Source organism: Lagopus leucura, unplaced genomic scaffold (assembly GCF_019238085.1).
Source record: "Lagopus leucura isolate 7727_CA_CO unplaced genomic scaffold, USGS_WTPT01 Super-Scaffold_100099, whole genome shotgun sequence".
NCBI lineage: Eukaryota > Metazoa > Chordata > Aves > Galliformes > Phasianidae > Lagopus > Lagopus leucura.
In genome coordinates, this window is record NW_024962323.1 from 129465 (window position 1) to 149981 (window position 20517).

At 47.2% G+C, this 20517-nt stretch overlaps 1 protein-coding gene across 3 annotated transcripts; it reads left to right on the plus strand.

The window, feature by feature from the left end:
- Nucleotides 1-22: 22 nt before the first annotated feature.
- Nucleotides 23-17343, plus strand: LOC122188945. 3 transcript variants are annotated; one of them, XR_006181678.1, is made up of 8 exons: nucleotides 23-644; nucleotides 1829-1941; nucleotides 2305-2384; nucleotides 2911-2949; nucleotides 3037-5211; nucleotides 6470-7768; nucleotides 11059-11126; nucleotides 11876-11896. XR_006181678.1 is itself a non-coding variant. In XM_042887635.1 (2 exons), exons 1-2 carry the CDS (start codon nucleotides 11018-11020, stop codon nucleotides 14023-14025), a joined length of 2259 nt encoding a protein of 752 aa, XP_042743569.1. In that variant the 5' UTR covers nucleotides 10554-11017; the 3' UTR covers nucleotides 14026-14036. The 3 variants fall into 3 exon arrangements, 1 of the variants encoding a protein (XP_042743569.1); XR_006181679.1 differs by lacking the exons at nucleotides 11059-11126; nucleotides 11876-11896 and adding an exon at nucleotides 16992-17343; XM_042887635.1 differs by lacking the exons at nucleotides 23-644; nucleotides 1829-1941; nucleotides 2305-2384; ... (1 more) ...; nucleotides 3037-5211; nucleotides 6470-7768 and having other exon boundaries at nucleotides 10554-11126; nucleotides 11876-14036.
- Nucleotides 17344-20517: the final 3174 nt, after the last annotated feature.

Below are 20517 nucleotides of genomic sequence, written 5' to 3' on the forward strand. Positions count from 1 at the left end.
GCGTCATCACCGCGCGTCTCGGATGGCCCCGGCCTGGCTGCCCGCTCCGCTTCCGGGGCCCGCGCCTCCGGCTCGTTTTGCTCCGCGCGGCGTTCCTGCCGCTCTGCCCCCAGCCTGCAGCGATGCCTGGGGTTGTTGTGAGCGAAGTGCGGGACCGGCGAGTGGCGGTGTTGAGCCTCGTGCCGTTGGCGTCGGCCGTCGATCAGCCTGTGCGGACCGCTCTGCAGGGTCTTCGTATCCTTAGGCGGATAATAGGAGGATGCGGGAGCTGAGGGGCGATGGGAGAGAGCGGAGCGTCCTGCCGTGCCGCCGGCAGCCCGGGGACCGCGTGCTGTGGGTGCCGGCACGAAACTCCTCCATCCGTCAGCACAGGAGCGGCAGGAACTCGGCGCAGCCCTGCAGAGAGCGGTCCGGCAGCAGGGGAAGATGACGGCCGTGGAGCGTGAGTACCTCAGCGGTGTCTGCAGCCTGCTAGGAGCCGAGCGGGGCTGGGAAGAGGAAGGTGTGGGAGTCCTGGGGAGGGACGCAGAATGGCAGCGTCAGCGGCAGGCTCGGCTGCTTCTTCCTCCTCCACTCCTGACACTGTGCGCTGGTTTCCTTTGAGAAGCACCCCAGAAGCCAGAGGCCATTGTCACATCTGTGGGGTAAGTTGAGGTTGGACAAACTTCTATGCAAAGGGTTGTTAAGCACTGGAACGGGCTGCCCAGGGAGGTGGTTGAGTCACCATCCCTGGATGTGTTTAAAAACCACCTGGATGTGGTGCACGGGGCCACAATTTAGAGGAGGGAACAGCCTGGCAGGAGCAGTCGTTGGGATCAGCCCGGCAAGAAGGACCTGGGGGTCTTGATGGAAGAAAAGCTTAACATGAGCCAGCAGTGTGCTCTTACAAGCTGGGAAAGCAAATGGGATCCTGGGCTCCATCAGCAGAGGGGTGGCAGCAGGGTCAGGGAAGTGATTGTCCCCCTCTACTCTGCTCTCATGAGTCCCCATCTGCAGCACTGCCTCCAGGTCTGGAGCCCCCAGCACAAGAAAGAGCTGCTGGAGAGGGTCTGGAGGAGAGCCACAAAGATGATCAGGGGGCTGGAGCAGCTCCCCTACGAAGACAGGCTGAGGGTGCTGGGCTTGTTCAGCCTGGAGCAAAGAAGGCTGCACGGTGACCTCATTGCAGCCTTTCAGGACCTAAAGGGAGCCTGCAAACAGGAGGGGAGTCAACTCTGAAAGGGTAGATAACAGCAGGACAAGGGGAAATGGCTTTGAGTTGAGGGAGGGCTGATTGAGGTTGGAAGTCGGGGGGAAGTTCTTTACAGAGTGCGAAGACCAGAAGGAGTTGTGTTACTTTAGTTTGATGAGCTGCTGCATTTCACTGGACTATGATCACTGTGCGCAAAGTCTGTGAAGAAGGAACTGCATTTCAATTTGTGCTGCTTTTTCCCCCCCTCGCTCTCTCACCCCATACGTCACCACGTGGACATTATCTGCTAATTGTGCTTTCAACGGTGATTTTCTTTCCCTTATGATCCTAACGCAGTGAATTTCCCAGTGGTTGCTGAGACGAAGGTGATCATAAATGCAGGTTTTAGCATTATCGCATCTAGGAATAGAAAACGCCCAATAGCTGATTGCGTTCTGATGCACAAAAGAAAGCATTGTTCCTTTTTAATAAAGCAAAAAACAAACTGCTTCTCCCCCCTCCAAGCGCCCCCCCCCCCCCCAATAAAAAAAAAAAGGGACAAATCCTCAAACATTTATGCTAAGTTAATATAGTGAACAATGCAAAGTGGGCAAAGAGAACATTATAATGTCTTTTTAATGTCTGTTTCCTTCCCAGATGGCCCCGAGACCTGCCATGTGCCTATGGAAATGGTGAGAGTGACTTCTGAGGCTGTGAGCAGTGGCTGATGAGAGAAGCTGAAGAGAGGAGCCTCCGAATTGAGCTGAGTGGTAAATCCAAGCCTTAGGGTTTATATGCTCTTTGTTCTAACAAACACGTCTGACCCTTCATTACTTTAAGGGACCGATGTTTTCATGTGGCACCAGACAAGGCAGGGAAGCTCTAGGACTTGCTATGCTTGCTTTGGTGCTTCTCTCAGCCAGCTTTTGCCTTTCTGCAATAGCATAACATCCTAGGCAGGGACTTGCCAATAATCTTCTCGAGTCAAATGGCCTTAGTGCTTAGACCTGCTCACTGTGCTGAATATAAATGATTTATCATGAAGCTGCACTTCTGAATTTTCACTGTCCTCAGTGAAGCTTCTCAAGCTGTGGTTCCCATCCCACTGAGAAAGTCTGCCCTTTGTGTTGCAGTGTGGGAAGGTACATGCAGTGTCCATCTCTTCTGGAGCGTTGTCCTTCCTGCTGCTGACTGTTTCAGTCAGTGCACTCTGGTAAGGCACTGAAGCTTGAGAAATGGACCTTGGAGGGGGTGGGCTGGGAGGTGTGTGTCCGACACGAGTTTTTGCCCTGCTGTGCTTTTACAGTAGAATATAAGTTCTGCATGTGAAGTATTTCAGTAATATCTTGTTTCTGTTGTTACTGACATTCTGTATGGCCACGGCTTGATGAGAAACCGTGGAAAAAGGCATCATCTCCCAAGCTGAAGAGCCTGTTACATGCTATTGCTCATGGCATATAATGTGTAACAGGGCTAAGGGTTGTAGAGAGCTCTCCCAGCACGACTGTTCTTTTCAGTGAGGCTGCGGGCCGAAGGCTGAGAGAAATAAGCACCTGCCTTGAATTTTCATACAGACTTTTTCCCTGGAGGGCTGCCAGAACCAATCGGAGCGATTTCCTTTGGCCAACCAAAGCCTTAGAGTTCAGTAATGGCTGTGGAAGATTTGTTTCTGTGTATGCGATTTGACATGTCGGCACATCCTCACTTCTCAACATGGCTTTTTACCTTTTGCTTTACAGATATGGAACGAAAGGGCATTTGATTGCAAATGGATCAAGGTGTGTCTGTTTTCCTTCTGAAAGGTGAAATGTGCTGCTGAAGTTCCCTTGTTATCACACGTGCTTTGCTTGTCTGCTTTTCTCCAGAGCGGAGGCCTTCATCCTGTGCCTGCTTGGCTTCCTGACCTGTTGTGGTAGCTGCAGGCACGAAGCACTAAGAGGAGCACAGGATCAGATCCTGGGGTGTTTGGGGTTTGTTATTATCTGAAGCTGGTAAGTCAGTGTATGCTACATAGGAAGCTGCAGTTGAACTGCACAAATTCATCTTCTGACTGGCTGGCAAACAGCTGATTTTATAAGTCAGGGATCTGGAATTCCTTCAGATTCTCCAGTGACGTTCCGACGGATACGATGCCCTTAAATTATTGGTACACAGCTCCAGGTTTTTATTGCATGTTCTGATCTGCCTTTTGCACAGAGTAAGAGCTCTGTGTTTTAACATCATCAAGGTAATCTGTCTGTACGTTTGCTAAGGTCTCTCTCAGGTTGTTTGTGTTCAGTTATGAAGAATAGGTGTAAGGATTTTGTTATCTGGGGTATCTGTACAACTTCTTTCTGAGAATCCAGTCTGAAATGTGCTGCAGTCTTTTGATATGTTTACTGTCTTCTGTACATTTTCTTGCCAAACTGTGATCTGGACGAAAGTTGCTGAGAAGTCATAGAGATGGTCTTAAAACAGACTAGGAAACAGACTTTGTTTCCAGTGAAACAATTAGTAATCTAAAAAAAGCCTTATTAAAGAAAGGGAAGGCACCACTATCTTAAGCACAATCATTTCAAAGCTGATAGCTTTGATGTGACTCTGTTTTGGATAAATAAAGAGTGCGTGGTCTGAAATAACTGAAACAGAGCTCAGCAGAAAGCATCCGCATGCTTGTCAAAGGAAATTTGAGTTGGCTGTCTTGTCTCCTGCACATTTAAAGGTTTAACAGGCTTGCCACGTGACTTCCTGGCTCTCGTATGCTTTAGTATCTTATTTGGAGGTTGATGCTGCTCCTGTTTTCTTCCTTTTACAAGCCCTTTGTGATAACACCAGCCCCGTTGGTTTAGCATTCCAGTAGCCCGACCTGCATGCAGAAATTATGATAGAACAGGTCCAAATCTGTAAATGCAGTATTGCTCTTATCTTGGCTTTTGTATCATAAATCAATTCTTCCTGGTGAAGGGAGGCTTATCTTTCTGCTGGACTCATTTCCTCTGAGCCTGAGTTCTCTGTGTTACCGTTGTCTTTCACTGAACTTAGGCAGAATTTTAATTTGAGGAAGCTACTGAATTTAACTTTTTTTTTTTTAAATGAGCATATTTATAGGAGAATTCAGGATCTCTCCTGAAGTGCACGTATTGTGCATTTATATGATGTGATAAATCTTAAACCCTGGCTTGAGCCCTTTTTGCTCATCTGCATACAGATGCACGATTTCAGGCCAGCCACTGTTTTCTGTAAGACTCTGTTATTAAACTGTATTTGCATGCTGTGGCTGTGAAGTTCAAGGTCCTGGCAACAGATTGCATTGAGGACCAGATCAGAAGACCTGGAAAATGGGGCCTTGTCAACTCCCTTGACTGCTTCTTAAAACGAGTCCTGGCAGATGGCTGCTCAGAGCTGTATTCTCTGCTTTATTGGTGTGCAGATAAAAGGCTGGTGATGTTTCTTACTGGTGCTTAAAAACAAACACTCCAAAGCCCACGCAAAGATCACCACCTCCAACCACAAAGCTACCAGAGGAACTGTAGAGCATAACAGCTTCTATAGCTACTGCTATTGGAGCACTTTGATCTGAAGGGCCTGCAAAGGTTAGTGTGCTTTCCATGGGTGTTTGTTTTATTGCTTTGTTTTATCCTTAAGTGGACATTTGATTCCTTTCAATTTGAGAAAATAGAGTGAAGAACCTTTGTATTCTTATCCCACTTGAGACTCTCGTCTGTGTAAGCCAGCATTTCTTTGTGCATGGCAAAAGGGAAGTACTTTGTCATGCTGGCTTCTGAAAACGTGGCTTGGCAATTACTGTGCCAGCAGTCTTGTGCTGCCTGTGCCGCAGCTCTGCGGAGAGGTGGCACATATGGTGATGGCGAAGGGAAATGCCTTGATTTTCATTCTTTGTTCGTTACTGCATGTATAACAGCGTTCAAGAAAATGGCTTCATGTCATCTGAACAGTTCTTCTGCTCCTTTCCTTTTGCAGACAATCACTCAATCTGTCAGGCCTCCCCTGCCTCATTTCCAACCTTCCCCTCAGCGAGCAGCTTTCTACCTCAGAGTCTTGTAAGTACACCTTCAGTACATTTGGTTGCATTGAATTACGCTTGGTGAAGTGAGTTGCACTGCTTCTTGTGCATGCACGCAAATTACGACCAGATACCAGAATTCAGAACTGCTCGCCTCCAGTGCTGCAGGTGCTGTGCCTGACAAAGTCTCAAACATCCTGCTTTTCTTCTTACCATACAACACAGTGGTACAACGAATTTGTAGGGTTAGTGCCTCCCAGTCTGTGTGTGTATATTGAAGAAAAACTGGCTGGAACAGAGACGCAGTTTGGTTTATCCTTGGGGTTTATTCCAAGGCTGCGTGCTCTGACATGCTGCTGTGGTTTGAGTGTTGGAAGTGGTCGTGACCTTTCTGCTGGCATCAGTTCCTTCCCAGGGAATAACTGCAGCTGACTGCAGTGTTGGTTTTGTTGTTCCATCCCCACAAAAGATATTCTGAGAGTCTGTGTTTTTCTGTTCCTATTATTAGTATTACTGCAGTATTAGGATGGTGGCTCACTGAGGTACGTAGATTGCTCTGAAAGGAATGCCTCCTATTTATTTCCACGGAAATGACAATGGATACATAGGGCGAGTTCTCAGCTACAAAGCTGTTTCTCAACATGGTCACCACCATTAACTATCCTTTTTCTTTTTTTTTTTTTTTTTTTCTCTCCAGTGTTGAGCAAGAGCCTGTGTGCTGTGCTTGTTTAAAAAGGAGTAACAATAATTAAAATAAATCCATTTGCTGTCTGGGTGGCTCATCTTGCATTGCTGCTGCCACTGCTGAAATGCACCACCACTGCTTCACTGTGCTCACCTCCACGTGTTGGGCTTCATAAATATTCTGCAGGCATTGATGGATGTCAGTGGTGCGATGTTTTCAGTGTGGAGGAGTTCAGGGACACCCTGTGCTCCATGAGCACTTCCATGTCAGGTGCTGTGCTGTCATTCTGGCCCTCTGCTGCTGTCTGCCGCATGGCTGCAAAATGTAACTGAATGCTGGCAGGAAGGTTCAACCTCTGCTGTCATCCCACCAGCATCCACCTGTGATGTTGTGGGCCGGCTTTATAAGACAGGAGGCATTACTTTTGGATCAGCCAGTGTGCAATTATGAAAAATTAAGGCTTATAATGGCTGGCTGAGTAAATTGGTGGCTTCTAATGAGATCCACAACTTCAGGATAACAGTAGTTAGACACTGGCAGCTTTCAAGGTCAGTTTAGATTACGTGGCTGTGTTGGGTTAATTTTTATTTAATGTTGTGTTTCATTGCAGTATTTCCTGAAAACTCCTCAGGTGTGGCATTCCAAATCTGCAAACTCTGATGTTCTTGAGCAACTCCATCCTGTAGAGGTGAGTGGATTAGTTCTCATACTCGATTGTAAAAGTGCTGTTAATAACTGGTATTGCAAGAAAGAAGCCTTCTTTTGTTTTATAATACGGAATTACAAAGTCAGAAGTAGAATCCTGCATGTGGAAGTATTGTAAGGATGTTTTACTCGTCTCTTCTGAGAGGACCTTTGGGGTCTTTGGTGTGCATGCATAAAGTGCTGATTAGTCTGGTGATGCAGATTGTTTTGGAGGTCTCAAACACTGCAGCCTTTTAGCAGATACACGCTTTGAGAGTAGTGATTGATGTGGTTCCAGCGTGACAGTGCAGCACACGGCTGGCCTTTTCCATCTTCGGGCCCACCTTACTGCCTTTCCATCCTGTGCACTGAATTGCAATGGCATGTCAGTATCGGATCCCTCAGCACTGTGCTGAGCCTCGCCTTACTCATACTCACCCACTGGACGTTACTCAGCTTTAGCAATCGTGTTTCTGCTACAGAAGGGCTTGCCGGATATCTGTAGTATTGATCCGGCCCGAAGGTGACAACCTTCCAACCTGCTGGTCTCTGCCCATGTTCTCTGTCACAACATCGGATGTGCGTGCTCGCTGGATGCACTGGTAAGAAATGTTTTTGAGAAGAGAACCTCGTGCTTCCCAGAGCAGTAAGACTGTGAGGATTTGGGAGGCTCTTCACAAACCTGGTTAGAGTGTGCTTTCCCAGACGGCGTGCTGTTAAAGCAGCCTTTCTCAAAAGCAGAGCATTGTGCCTGGTGTGACTTAAATCCCACCCACAAAGGAGCATTCCCTGCAGTCTCTGATCTCAGGCGCGTGTTTCCCCCACTGCTGCAACTGCTGGGCTTTCATGCCTTCACTGTATGTGTTTGGCTCTCTTTATTAGCTCTGTTTGTCCTACTAGCTGTATGCAAATGTATTGGGAGGAAATGAAAAGATCTTTGAAAATAGCTTGGAGATATTAACCTGAGGCAAGAAGGTGAATTTTACTGCCTTAAATCAGGCTTCAGAGGATGTCCTTGAACTCAGAAGCTTGGGCTTTGTTGTAGCCTGATATTTACTGCTTGAACTTTCTTTAACTCTAGGACTGAAGGGGGAGATTTTCTTCACACCTTGCTGTGTATGAAATCTACACTTGAACTGCACTTGAGACGGGCAGAAATGTAGCTGAGCAGAGCCTCCAACAGCTCAGCCCTTTCCTTCAAACGATGAAGATGGCTTCAGTATTCGTAAGTCAGAAATCTCGTGTCAAGACTTAATTTTGGTATGGACACACCTCGCTGTGGAAGACGTGGCAGGTGTGGTCTTTGAGTCACCACAGGTGTGGGACATGTGAAGTAATCTGGACGTGTTTCAGTTTCTGTTTTTCCCCGTTTCTCTGATCATTTCTCTGTATTGCTGCATCTGGCAGGGATTGCTGTCCTGGCCCAGAGCTCTGTTCCCTCATGGGCTGCACTCGTTTTGCTATCCCACCATTTGGGTTGCACAGGCCATCCACATCCAGTGTTCCCATCCTCCTGGGCCTCCACACACGTGGCAGTTAGCAAGAAAGAGCAAAGTTGTTCAACCTTGTCCTAAAGTTATCAATCTGTTCATCCAACCTGTGCCTTGGTCACAGTGGCAGCGTGCCGTTAGCAATGCCATCACTGCACTCAGGTCACAAGCTCTGACAGCAGGCATTGGGGATAATGTCAGGTGAGGCCGTTCTTCACATCCAGGCACACGGATGGTGTCTTTTTCCAAATGGACCATGCTGGTAGGCGGGTAAATCCAGTCGTGCAGGATCTGCAAAATAAAATGATACACTACGTACATAGTTCTCCAGAGTGGTGGTGATCTGAGGTGGATCTCCTTTTCTCACAACCGTTTTTAAAACTGGCGGTGTCAAGAACTGTGCTGTTCTGTCATGGGGTTGAGTTAAATCTTGGGTTTAATTAAATCTTGTTCACTGCTGTTGAACGGAATTTGATTCATCCTTGATAATCTGCATCCATTACACCTCTCGTGACATGAGTTTTCTGCCTCCAAAACCCAAGGGAACCTTTTCCTTTCCCTGTTTTTGCCAGAAGCTCCAGTTGGCACGTGCCCCATTTGCAGACACGTTTAACTCTGTTTCTGCTTTTTGCATGGGCCGTAAGTCTGAGGCCCTTTGAAGAGCCTTTGTTGCTAATTCAAAGGCAACCTGCATTTCGTTTCCCCCTCCAACTCTTCCTTGTCACTTTGTATATAAACGGGGTTAAAATTTGTCCTAGGTATGGAACGTGCTGTCTCCATAAAACCAAACAGCCCAATACACTGCTGTGCCTCGTTCTTATTACAGGGTACTGCCAAGTCTAAAATGTTGTGTTGAGTTTTGGGTAGTATTCCCCAATGCCCAAAATGCCTCTGAATTCCTAAAAATGTCATTGTTTGAATTTCAGTAGGATGAATTTCCCAGCCTTTCTGTTTCATCTGATCCACAACCAATTCCAGCATTTGTTGCACCTCTTCCTCGGTTTCCCTGAGTCAGGACGTCATCTACGTAATGAACTGTTTGCACGTGAGGAGGCAGTTTGGTGTCATGCAGATGTTCAGCCACAGTTCTGTGGCAGATGGTTGGGCTGCGCAGCCGTCCCCGAGGCCATCTGCAGGCAGGATCTTGTCACCTCTGCCACGGGAAGGCGTTCCTCTGCAATCGGGATCGTGAAGAAGCTAGCATTAGCTAAATCAATTGCAGCATGCTCTGCTCTGGAATGGTTCTGAGCTTTTTCTGTTAAAGCAACACTACCTGCTGCAGCCGCTGTGAGAGGCGGGGTGAGCTTGTTTAATTCCTCCCACAACCCACCGCTTTTTGACAGGCCATATTGGATTGTTCCGAGCTGCAGTAGTTGACTTCAAAACTCCGGCACCCAATAAATCATTAATTGTCCTTGATATCTCTTCATGCTCCCTCCCCCCCCCAGGTCCTGTACTGTTTCACTGTCACTACTTCAGTTGCAGCAGGCATTGTTACTTTTCCCACTGAAATTGTTGGAGCGTGAATGCAATTCCTTATTCCAAACTGGGGCTGAGCACTGGGGAGATTCAGTGTTAGTCATTTTAGAATGCCCATCCCTGCGATGTATTCTGGGGCGGGGGCAGTCATCACAGGATGCAGCCGTTGTGGGAGGTTTCCTATTCTCATTTCTATTTGTGTTTGTACAGCTTCAGTTTGTTTCCCTCCCAACCCTATAATAACTACCAGTTGTCCTTCACGTTTCTTGGGGTTCCCATATGTTAAGGAGGCCTCCGCTCCGGGGTCATTTAAGGCTCTTACAGTTTGCGAGGACCCGTTTTTCCAAAATATTTGGAGCTGCACGAGGGGTTGTTGGTCCTGCACCCGTTGCATTGGAGCTTGGCCATCATTTCATTCTTGTCTTTATGTGGAGCTGCTTCCCTAGCCTCCTTCCAAGGATACAAACTGGAACATGGTTCCCAATTCTTCTCCCCCAGAGCAGCTGATCCTCCCGCGTTGGGCCCTGTGAGCAGATGAGAGTCCCACCGAGCCTCTCAAGGGAGTGCAGTAGCTGGAATTGTTCCTGTGTCTTTTGCTTTAGAATGTGACACTTTCTTGCTAGGTTTCTTAACCCCTCTGTTTATGTATCCTCTGTAATTCAGGAATTGGAAAACCATCCGTCTTATTGTGAGGCATCCTGTCTTGTAATAAAGCTGTAAACACTTATTTTCAAGGAATCCTTTTTTCACTGCCTTTCTGCTCTTCCCTCTTGTCCATTCTCTCCTGCCATCTCCTGTTTTCCCCTGCCCCATTAGCTCTGCTCCTCTTACCTGTGTTCTTTCTTCTCTTCTGCCCTCTCTGTCCTCCCCTCTCATTCATCACACTTCTGTTCTCCTGGTTTACAGTTTCCCTTCAACTTGGTGGTGGGCTGCCAGGGGATTCTGTTGGCAGCCTGGAGCAGGGACAGCACAGGGATAGGGAAGGGAAGGAAACAGGAGAGGGAGAGGGGTGGGATAGGGAAACGTGTAGGGATAGGGGCAGGACGAGTGATAGGGACAGGGGCAGGAGAGGGAAAAGAGAGGGACGGGCAGTGATAGGAGGATAAAGAAAAGGGTGAGAGTAGGTGTGGAGGTAGTGGTAGGGTCAGGGTAGGGACAGGAACACAGGCAAGGTGAGGTGGAGGATCAGGGACAAGACAAGAACAGAAATGGGCTGAACGGAATGGGGGCAGAACAGGGCCTGGTCAGGGCTACATCAGAGGCAGGAGAGGAACTCGAAAAGCGCAGGACTGGAGACAGGCACTGCTGGGACTGCTGACACTTTGTGGTGGTGAGGATGGAGGGATGCCTGCTGCATTTCCTGGCTTGTGAGAAGTAGAAGATCGTGGGGATTTCTCTCTTTTTATTTATTTTCTCCAAATAGCTTATTCATTGCATTGAATAGTGACTTAGCAAAATTAATGTAAATGTTCAACTTGTTAACTTGTTCTCTGTGAGTGTGGAGTATGGACAGACTTGCTGTGCTTTGTGTGCATGTTGCCTGTAGATCTGGAGGTGGGGAAGCTGCTCCACTGACTGCAGAAGGAGCTCTAGCTGCATTGTGCCTGGTTACAGGTCAGCATTGTAGTCATGGTCTGTCTCACTTGACTAGTTAATTGTAACACATTGGCAAAGCTCTGCTGGGCTTAATGGTGACACATGGGCACAGCTCTGCTGGGTTTAATGGTGGCACATTGGCACAGCTCTGCTGGGTTTGTTGGTGGCACATAGCACAGCTCTGCTGGCTTTAATGGCGACACATTGGCACAGCTCTGCTGGGTTTGATGGTGACACATTGGCACAGCTCTGCTGGCTTTAATGGTGACACATTGGCACAGCTCTGTTAGGCTTGGTGGTTGCACATTGGCTGACCTCTGCTGGGCTTGATGGTGGCACACTGGCACAGCTCTGCTGGGCTTATTGGTGTCACTTTGGCTCAGCTCTGCTGGGCTTAATGGCGGCACATGGCACAGCTCTGCTTGGTTTAATGGTGGCACATTGGCACAGCTCTGCTACTTTTAACGGGGGCAACACTGGCACAGCTGTGCTGGCTTTGATGGTGGCACATTGCACAGCTCTGCTCGGTATATTAGTGACACATTGGCACAACTCTGCTGGGTTAGTGGTGACATATTGGTGTTGTCAGCAACTGCGAAACTGCGAGACCCCCCCGCGGGGTCTGATGTGTTAAGCTCCCTCCCTGCTCTAATGATTGATGTGTGATGTGCCCCCTTGGGGGCGTAGACGAAGTAATTAGGCTATATAAGGTAGTGTATACGGGTAATAAACGCCATTTGCTGCTCATCATATTGGTGTCGCCTCAGTAATTGGCCAAGCTGCGGTCTCCCGGGAAATTCGGTACGGGCGTGAAAAGCAACAAGTGGTGACCCCGATCGACGTGATTCCTGGGAGTGAGTCAGCTGCCTGCCGGAAGCAGGATCCCACTGCGGTAGCGGTAAATTCAAATCCGCGGAGTAGTGGTAACCCGGGGACGGGGAGGAGTGCGCATTACTCCTCGTCAGGCGGGAGGCTCAGGAAAAGGAGCCAAGATTCCCCTAGGACGCTAGGGGGGAAACGCCAGAAGAGGCCAGGTGCATGTTCGGCCGGAGGCGTTATGGAAGCCGTCATAAAGGTGATTTTCCATGCATGCAAAAATTATTGCGGCAAAAATGTTCCTTCTAAGAAGGAGATATCAGCGACACTTTTGTTGCTGGAGAAGGAGGGATTACTATCATCCCCTTCTGATTTATATGATCCTAATAATTGGGATTCGTTTACTGCTGCGCTCTCACAGAGGGCAATGTTTAATCAGAAAGCAGCAGAGATTAAGGTGTGGGGATTGATTTTAACAGCTCTTAAGAAAGCAAAAGAGGAGAAGATTGCAGGTGACCGTGCTAGGGAGCTGCTGGGGCTCGGGCCAGGGGGGGGTCTTGTCTCCCCTACAGATTCGCCAGAGGGCAAGATGGCGCTGACTCCTTCGGCCCTACCAGAAACAACGACCCTGGAGATAAAGAAGAACGAAGTGAAGCAGGAGCAATCATACCATAAAAAGGAGGACCCGCCTCCGTACCCGGCTCGCAGCATATATCCTTCGCTTAAGCCCTGTAAAGATAACGGGGAAGGGGGGTCGGTGGAGGAAAGTGCTATAACTTCTAGTACAGCTGATAAGAGGGTCCTTGAGAAGGGAGAGATGTCTGGAGGGGCTGGGATACAACCTGTGGAATGCGACAGTGGGGGCGGGACTCACCTACTGCCCGATTCTGCCTGCTACGGTGGCCACCCCCCGAGGGGCGTGGATTGTCCCCGGCCTTGCTGTGGGGGGAGCGTTCCGACGGGGATGGCCCTGGAGTCCACCCAGGAGGGGCGTGGTCCCATATCGACAGCTTCATGGGGCCTGCCTACCCTCACTGATTGGGCTCGAGTGAGGGAGGATATACAGGCCGCAGATCCAACAGGTGTCGCTCTCACTTTGCCGGTGGTGATAAGACCAGAGGGTCCAGCTTGGGTTCCTCTGGAGTCCAAAGCGGTTACTCGTCTTTCGGATTTAGTTAAGAGCAAAGGCCTGCGTTCCCCTGTTACTATGGCAGCAGTGGAAGCTCTTATGGCTTCTAGTCTTTTGCCATATGATGCGGTGAACCTTATGCATGTTATTCTTGAGCCCGTACAATACACCCTGTGGAATGATGAATGGAATAGACTACTTCAAGCTGTGGTGGCTGCTGCCAACCGGGACCCCCACCATCCAGCCAACGGCCAGCGCAGAGGCGAGAGAACTAATCTTGCACGTCTTCAGGGCCTGGCAGATGGAATGGTGGGATCCCCGGAGGGCCAAGCAGCAATGCTCAGACCAGGAGAGCTGGCAGCTGTTACAACGGCAGCCCTCCAAGCCCTGCGAGAAGTGGCTAAGGTTGCGGAACCTGTGCATCCGTGGGCAGACATAAAGCAGAGCCACTCTGAGTCATTTTCTGATTTTGCGAATCGCCTAATTCGCGCAGTGGAGGGATCTGATCTCCCAAGGGAGGTCCAATCCGCAGTCATAATAGAATGTCTTAAACAGAAATCGTTGCCAGACATCCAGCAAATCATCAGAGCAGCACCGGGTAACCTAACTACCCCAGGGGAGCTTATTAAATATGTGTTAGATCATCAGAAAGTTGCACCATTAACTAATGAGGGATTAGCAGCCGCCATGCAGGAAATGATAGACGCCAATCGGGTCAAGGAAGGAAAGAATAAAGGCCCGTGTTTTAGGTGTGGGCAGCGTGGCCATTTCAAAGCACAGTGCCCTAAGAAGATGGGGCAAGGATCAGACAAACGGTGCCAATTATGTGGCGGAGCCGGACATGTCGCACGTCAGTGTAAAAAATTTAGAATCTCGCTGCAGGGAAACGGGAGAGGGAGGGAGCCAATGGCCCAGGACTCCTTCCCGTCATCCCTAGGTGGGCCAAAAGCACAACGTCCGCAGTGGCATTAACTATGGATTTAGAAGAACGACCAATCGTTACGGTTAGGATGTCATATATGGATCCAGATCTTCCATCATCGGTGCCCAAAGCGGTAATTTTTGTAGCCTTACTTGATTCTGGTGCAGATATTACTGTCATCTCAGAAGATGACTGGCCTCGGCAGTGGCCCGCGACTTTTATGTGGAGAACAATTGCGGGTGTGGGGGGCGATGTGCCCACCAGAAAGGCAGACAGAGTGGTAGAGCTTGCGATCATCAATGATGATGGTACCATGGAAAAAAATGTAATCATCCTTCCTACTTTAGCACCAATAGGAGGATCCATACTTGGCAGGGACTTTCTTTTTGAGATGGGAGTAAAACTGACAAATTTATGAAAAGGGCCACTGTCCATCATTTAGCGCTGCAATATGCGATTCCGTTGCGTTGGAAACGGGATATATTTCCCGTTTGGGTGGATCAGTGGCCCCTTTCTGTTGATAAATTAGCAGCGCTTGTACAGATTGTTTCACGAGAACTTAATGCAGGACATATAGAACCGTCACTCAGTAGTTGGAATACGCCTGTTTTTGTAATTCGAAAAGCATCGGGATCTTTCCGACTGTTACACGATCTCCGAGCAGTCAATGCACAACTTATCCCTTTTGGTCCGGTTCAGCAAGGGGGACCTCTACTTTCGGCTATACCGGAAGGATGGCCCCTGATGGTCATTGACCTTAAGGACTGCTTCTTTTCTATTCCGCTAGCAGAGCAGGACAGAGAGGCTTTTGCATTCACTGTCCCGGTCCTGAACAATCAGGGACCTGCTCAAAGATTTCAGTGGAAGGTTCTTCCACAAGGAATGACTTGCTCTCCAATAATTTGTCAATTGGTAGTAGGCAAAATTATAGAACCAGTAAGACAGTCACTATCGAACTGTCAGCTTGCTCATTATATGGACGACCTGTTGCTTGCAGCACCAAGTGATTCCCAGCTGCAAGTGTTAGAGGAGCAGATAGTTAATGTGCTTACTACTGCTGGATTTGTTATTTCACAAGAAAAAATTCAGAGAGAACCAGGAATTGAGTTCCTGGGATACAGGTTTGGATCTGAAACGGTGATCCCAGAAGGATTAAAAGTTAAACCCCATATTACAACCCTGTGGGATGTTCAGAAGCTTGTGGGGGCCATGCAATGGGTGCGAAATGCATTAGGCATACCTCCACGGCTTATGAAACCCTTTTATGATCAGCTAAAGGGATCTAATCCTCAGGAAAAGAGACGGTGGACACCAGAGATGGAGTCTGCTTGGCAAGAAATACTAGTAGCCTGTTCCTCCAACGCGCTTGCAAGGTGGAATTCAGATCAGCCACTAGAAGGCGCAGTGACTAGATGCCAGGAGGGATCAGCAGCTGTAATAGGGCATGCCCTTAGCTCTCGTCCTCGCCCATTGTGCTGGTTGTTTTCTGTTCAGCCGACAAAAGCATTTACCTCGTGGTTAGAGCAACTCTCGTTATTGTTACGTAAAACACGTCTTACTGCAATAAGGGCCTTTGGAAAGGACCTTGATATTATATACCTACCAGGAACCTTTCGGAACGCTCAACCTTTGCCAGAGGAGGTTTTCCTTGTTCTCCATGATTTCAGTGGTAATCTTAGCTACACAGACTCACTGCCTATCTTTGATCTAGCAAGGCCTCTCCAGATATCACTGCAGTATAGAGTACTGGATACCCCTGTGGACGGCCCAACAATTTTTACTGATGCTTCTTCAGCTACCAGACAAGGAGTAGCTGTCTGGCAAGCTCAGGATGGCAAATGGGAGTCTAAGGTGATAATAGATTGTTCAGCAAGTGTTCAAATGCTTGAGGCCAGAGCTGTGGCAGTTGCGTTACGCCTTTGGCCTCAGACACCTTGTAACATCGTTACTGATTCTGCATTCGTAGCTAAAATGTTACTGCGTATGGGCAAAGAGGGACAGCCCAATACAGTAACTGCAGCCCTATTGGAAGATGCCTTAGTGGTCAGGTCAGAGCCAGTTGCTATTCTTCACGTCCGTAGCCATTCTGAAGTTCCAGGATTTTTTACAAAAGGAAATGAAATAGCTGATCAAATGGCTAGGAAGCAGGTATATACCCTACAAGAGGCTCGTGATCTTCATTCCACATTACACATAGGGGCAAAAGCGTTAGCTCGAACGTGTTCTATCCCTATCACAGTTGCTAGGGAAATTGTGCAGATGTGTCCATATTGTAATTCTGCGCCGGCGTTAGGGGCAGGGGTTAATCCCCGTGGTCTCACCCCATTGGATATTTGGCAGACAGATTTCATGATGGAACCGCGAATGGCACCAAGACAATGGCTCGCAGTGACAGTTGATACGTCCTCTACAGTCATTATTGCTACACAGCACAGCCGTACCAGTTCTACGGCAGCACAACATCATTGGGCCACAGCCATAGCAATTTTGGGAATGCCACGCCATATAAAAACAGATAATGGTTCTTGTTTTACTTCACGTTCGTCTAAAGAATGGTTAGCCCGTTGGAATATCACACATACTACAGGAATTTCAGGCAACTCACAAGGTCAAGCTATTGTTGAAAGGGCTAACCGTCTCCTCAGAGAAAAAATTCGCGTCCTGGGGGAGGGCGGAGGACATACAGGAAGAATTCCGGTATCAGAACAAGGAGAGATTTTGGCACGAGCATTATATGCATAATCATTTTGAGCGTGGGGAAAACACAAGAACCCCGATACAAAAGCATTGGCAGCCAAGAATCATTGAGGAAGGGCCACCGGTTAAGATCAAGGTAGATAGTGGTATTTGGGAATCGGGCTGGTCTATTTTGGTATGGGGAAGAGGATATGCTGCAGTAAAAAATAAGAATTCCGGAAAAATTTTGTGGGTCCCATCCAGGAAAGTTAAACCTGATGTAAGTGGGACATGATGGAAAAGCAGAGAAATAATCAAGAACTGAGTGCTTTGTTTTCAGGCATTGCTGTTTGGAACTCGTCAAGAAAAAACACCGAACCCTCGACCGAAGCCACGACCGAAGCCCGCCTCGGGAAAGGAAACAGACAAGGAGCCACTGATAACGACGAGATCAATCTCTCTTGTGTTGTTATCTGTGTGTTTTTGTTGTTTACAGCTATTTCTCCTGGAGAGGGTATAACTATCAGTGATTTACGGTATGGTCGTAAGGAATATACAGGAATGATGGGACCAGTAAATAATTTGACTTTGCTGACCGTGGTGTTACGGGAAAACAGACCGTATGACAAAAGTGAATGGGGATGGGAGAATGCTACCAGATCTCCACGAATTTGGGGAAAACCAGGGCAGAATGTAGAAGTAAAGTGTTGGATGGTAAATGGATCTCACTATAAGAAGGCCACTCAAATTTCGAAAACAGATGTTATATCAGGCGTAAGGGATCGTAAATCCTGTGTTATTGAACAGGGAGATTGCCAGTATAATTTCATCCTGACCCAACCTGTAATGATAACATGCCTTTGGACACAAGGCACCTTAGGACGATCTTTTAAATTCAAGGTGGATCTCCTTAATCAACAAACAACTGATGTCCCATATATAACTCCCACTAGGAGACTGGAGAGTGTTATCTTCCCACAAATTTATCAAATCGGGCCGTACGCCATAAAGAACACAGGTCAGCGTCAGGTGATCTTTAATCCAACGTGGTCCCTTAAACGAGTGATGCTATTATTACAGACTAATGTGTCAACTATTAAACCAGATTGTGCATTATTTTTAGGCATGTCATATGCCGGATGGTCAGCATGGCTTCATCGACAGGCACTTGATACATCTAGAAGAGCAAAAAGAGATGTTTCTGGTATTCTGGGAACAGGTTTAGGAGTCTTAAACAGTATAGACACTGAAATACTCATGAGTAAATTGAATGCCATTACAAGTAATATACGTGAATTGCAACATCCTCTACAGTCGTCCCTATCAGGTTTAGGAACAAGCCAATGGCTTTTATCAGATGTGTTACCGCAATGGGAAAAGATAAATAGGAAAGATCATCTGTTGATTATGGATGCGCTTTCAGCAGTCCAAGGTAATACTTCTTTAGCCCTCAGTTGCATTCAGGCCCAGATGTGGATGCAATTTATAGCAGCGACAATCGTGAGAGAAGGTGAGGATGGCACTATACCCACTGAAATTAGAAAAGTAATTTGGGACAATGCAAATAGGTTTGAAAGAAAATTTCAATCATGGTGGCATTTAGTTAACTTCACTTATGATCCTGTCACCAATTATGCCGTGGCTTTTGTTTTGATGATAAGTAATGCTTCAGTATACACGATATATCCAATCGTAGCCCTAGGATTAAATCATGGTGAGACTACTCTGTATCCAATTGAACATCGGATGTGGGCTCTTCAAAAGAATGAGAAATGGCAAACTGTGGACGTTAGTTCATGTGCCATGCGAGAACAACAAGGATTTATTTGTGAAAGTAATACATTTGAGACCCAAGATATCTGTTTTGACACTGAACAAAATATCTGCCACTTTGAGGTCCAACCTGGTAGGATGTTCGAATCAATGCTTGTATATATTGGAAAAGGATGTGCTTGCATCAGAACTCATTGTGACTCCATACAAATAGGGAATATGATTGTTAATACTGCCAATCACTCAAATCTTTGTGTTTGCAATTTTATCAATATTTTAGGATGTGATTTTAACTATACAGTTCCTGTTACTTCATATCAGCTTTTGCAGTTCAATTACACTCTGATCAAAGATTTGCGTCCAGCGCTGATTGGAATGAATCTCGCTTTGGTAAAGGAGCTTCTACAACATGACGATCTGCATCGACTATTAGAACGCATCAAAGACAACGGACAAAAGACCTTGATTACTGTTCATCATGACGTGAAAAAGATACATCGCGTCTTGGAAAGAGTAATGAAAACTGGAGAACATCACTGGTGGGAGGTTCTTTTCGGTTGGTCTCCCACAGCTACGGGAATATTTAACTCTGTACTACATCCGGTAGTTGTTATATTAGGTTTAATAGTATTATGCTTGGTTCTTATAGTTATATTATATATAAAGACATGGCGCTTGCTAAAGCAAGTGTCCCAGCTTGATTTAGCATTAAATAGGGATACACTGCGTCGTTTTTTGTAAGACTTATTTTAAGGCTGATAGACGGTTATAACGTTAAGGTAGAACTTATATAAGATATTAAGATTTTAGGATTGTTAAGATAATAGGTTGTCATTAAGTTATAAGGTTATAAGTATATAAGTTATAAAGTTATAAGGTTATAAGGTTATAAGTATATAAGTTATAAAGTTATAAGTATATAGGTCATTAAATTATAAAGTTATAAGGTTATAAGTTATAAGGTTATATAGGGTTATAAGTTATATAGTGTTATATAAGTTATAGGGTTATTAGGATAGGATATTTTGCGAATCGGGTTGTAACGGGGCAAGGCTTAACCGAGAGGACAATGGCATGTATAGGCGCAATGCGGGGATTTCGGGGTGTACGCGGTTAGGGTCCTCTCGAGTTGTAGTATGCTTTCTTGAGCATGGAGAGGGGGAGATGTTGTCAGCAACTGCGAAACTGCGAGACCCCCCCGCGGGGTCTGATGTGTTAAGCTCCCTCCCTGCTCTAATGATTGATGTGTGATGTGCCCCCTTGGGGGCGTAGACGAAGTAATTAGGCTATATAAGGTAGTGTATACGGGTAATAAACGCCATTTGCTGCTCATCATATTGGTGTCGCCTCAGTAATTGGCCAAGCTGCGGTCTCCCGGGAAATTCGGTACGGGCGTGAAAAGCAACACATATTGGCAAAGCACCGCCGGCATTAATGGAGGCACATTGCACAGCTCTGCTGCAGGGTTTCTTAGTGACATGTTGCCCCAGTTCTGCAGGGTAAAATGGGGCCACACTGGCACAGCTCTGCTGGTGACACTATGCCTGGCTCTGAAGGTTGTGTCCATGCCTTTCGATCCAGCGACAATTCGTTGCAGTGTGGTTCTCCGTGACTGGAGACCAGGAAACCCAGGAAACCCAGAAGAGATGGGCCAGTGTGTCTCCATGAAACCCAGCATATGTTTGCAGTGTTTCACCATTCAACCCATCAGAGCTGTGCAAGGTGTCACTATGGAACAGAGCAGAGCTGTCAGTTGTGTTACCATTAAGAACAACAAAGCTGTGCCGGATTAAACCCAGCAGAGCTGTGCCAAAGTCTCACCATTCAACCCAGAGAGCTGTGCTAATGTGCCACCATTAAAGCATGCAGGGTTGTTCCAGTGTTCCCCCATTAAGCCCAGCAGAGCTGTGCTAATGCTCCCCCATTAAAAAAACATAACCTTTTCCACTGTGCCACCTTGAAGGCATAAGAGATGAGGCATATGGTGACGCAGAGCCAGGCGTAGTGCAATCTTCGTATTTTTACACGAGGCGAAGTCCGAACATCTGCGTTTCTACGTGTGCAGAAGAGCATGCAACTCGGAGAAAAGCAGC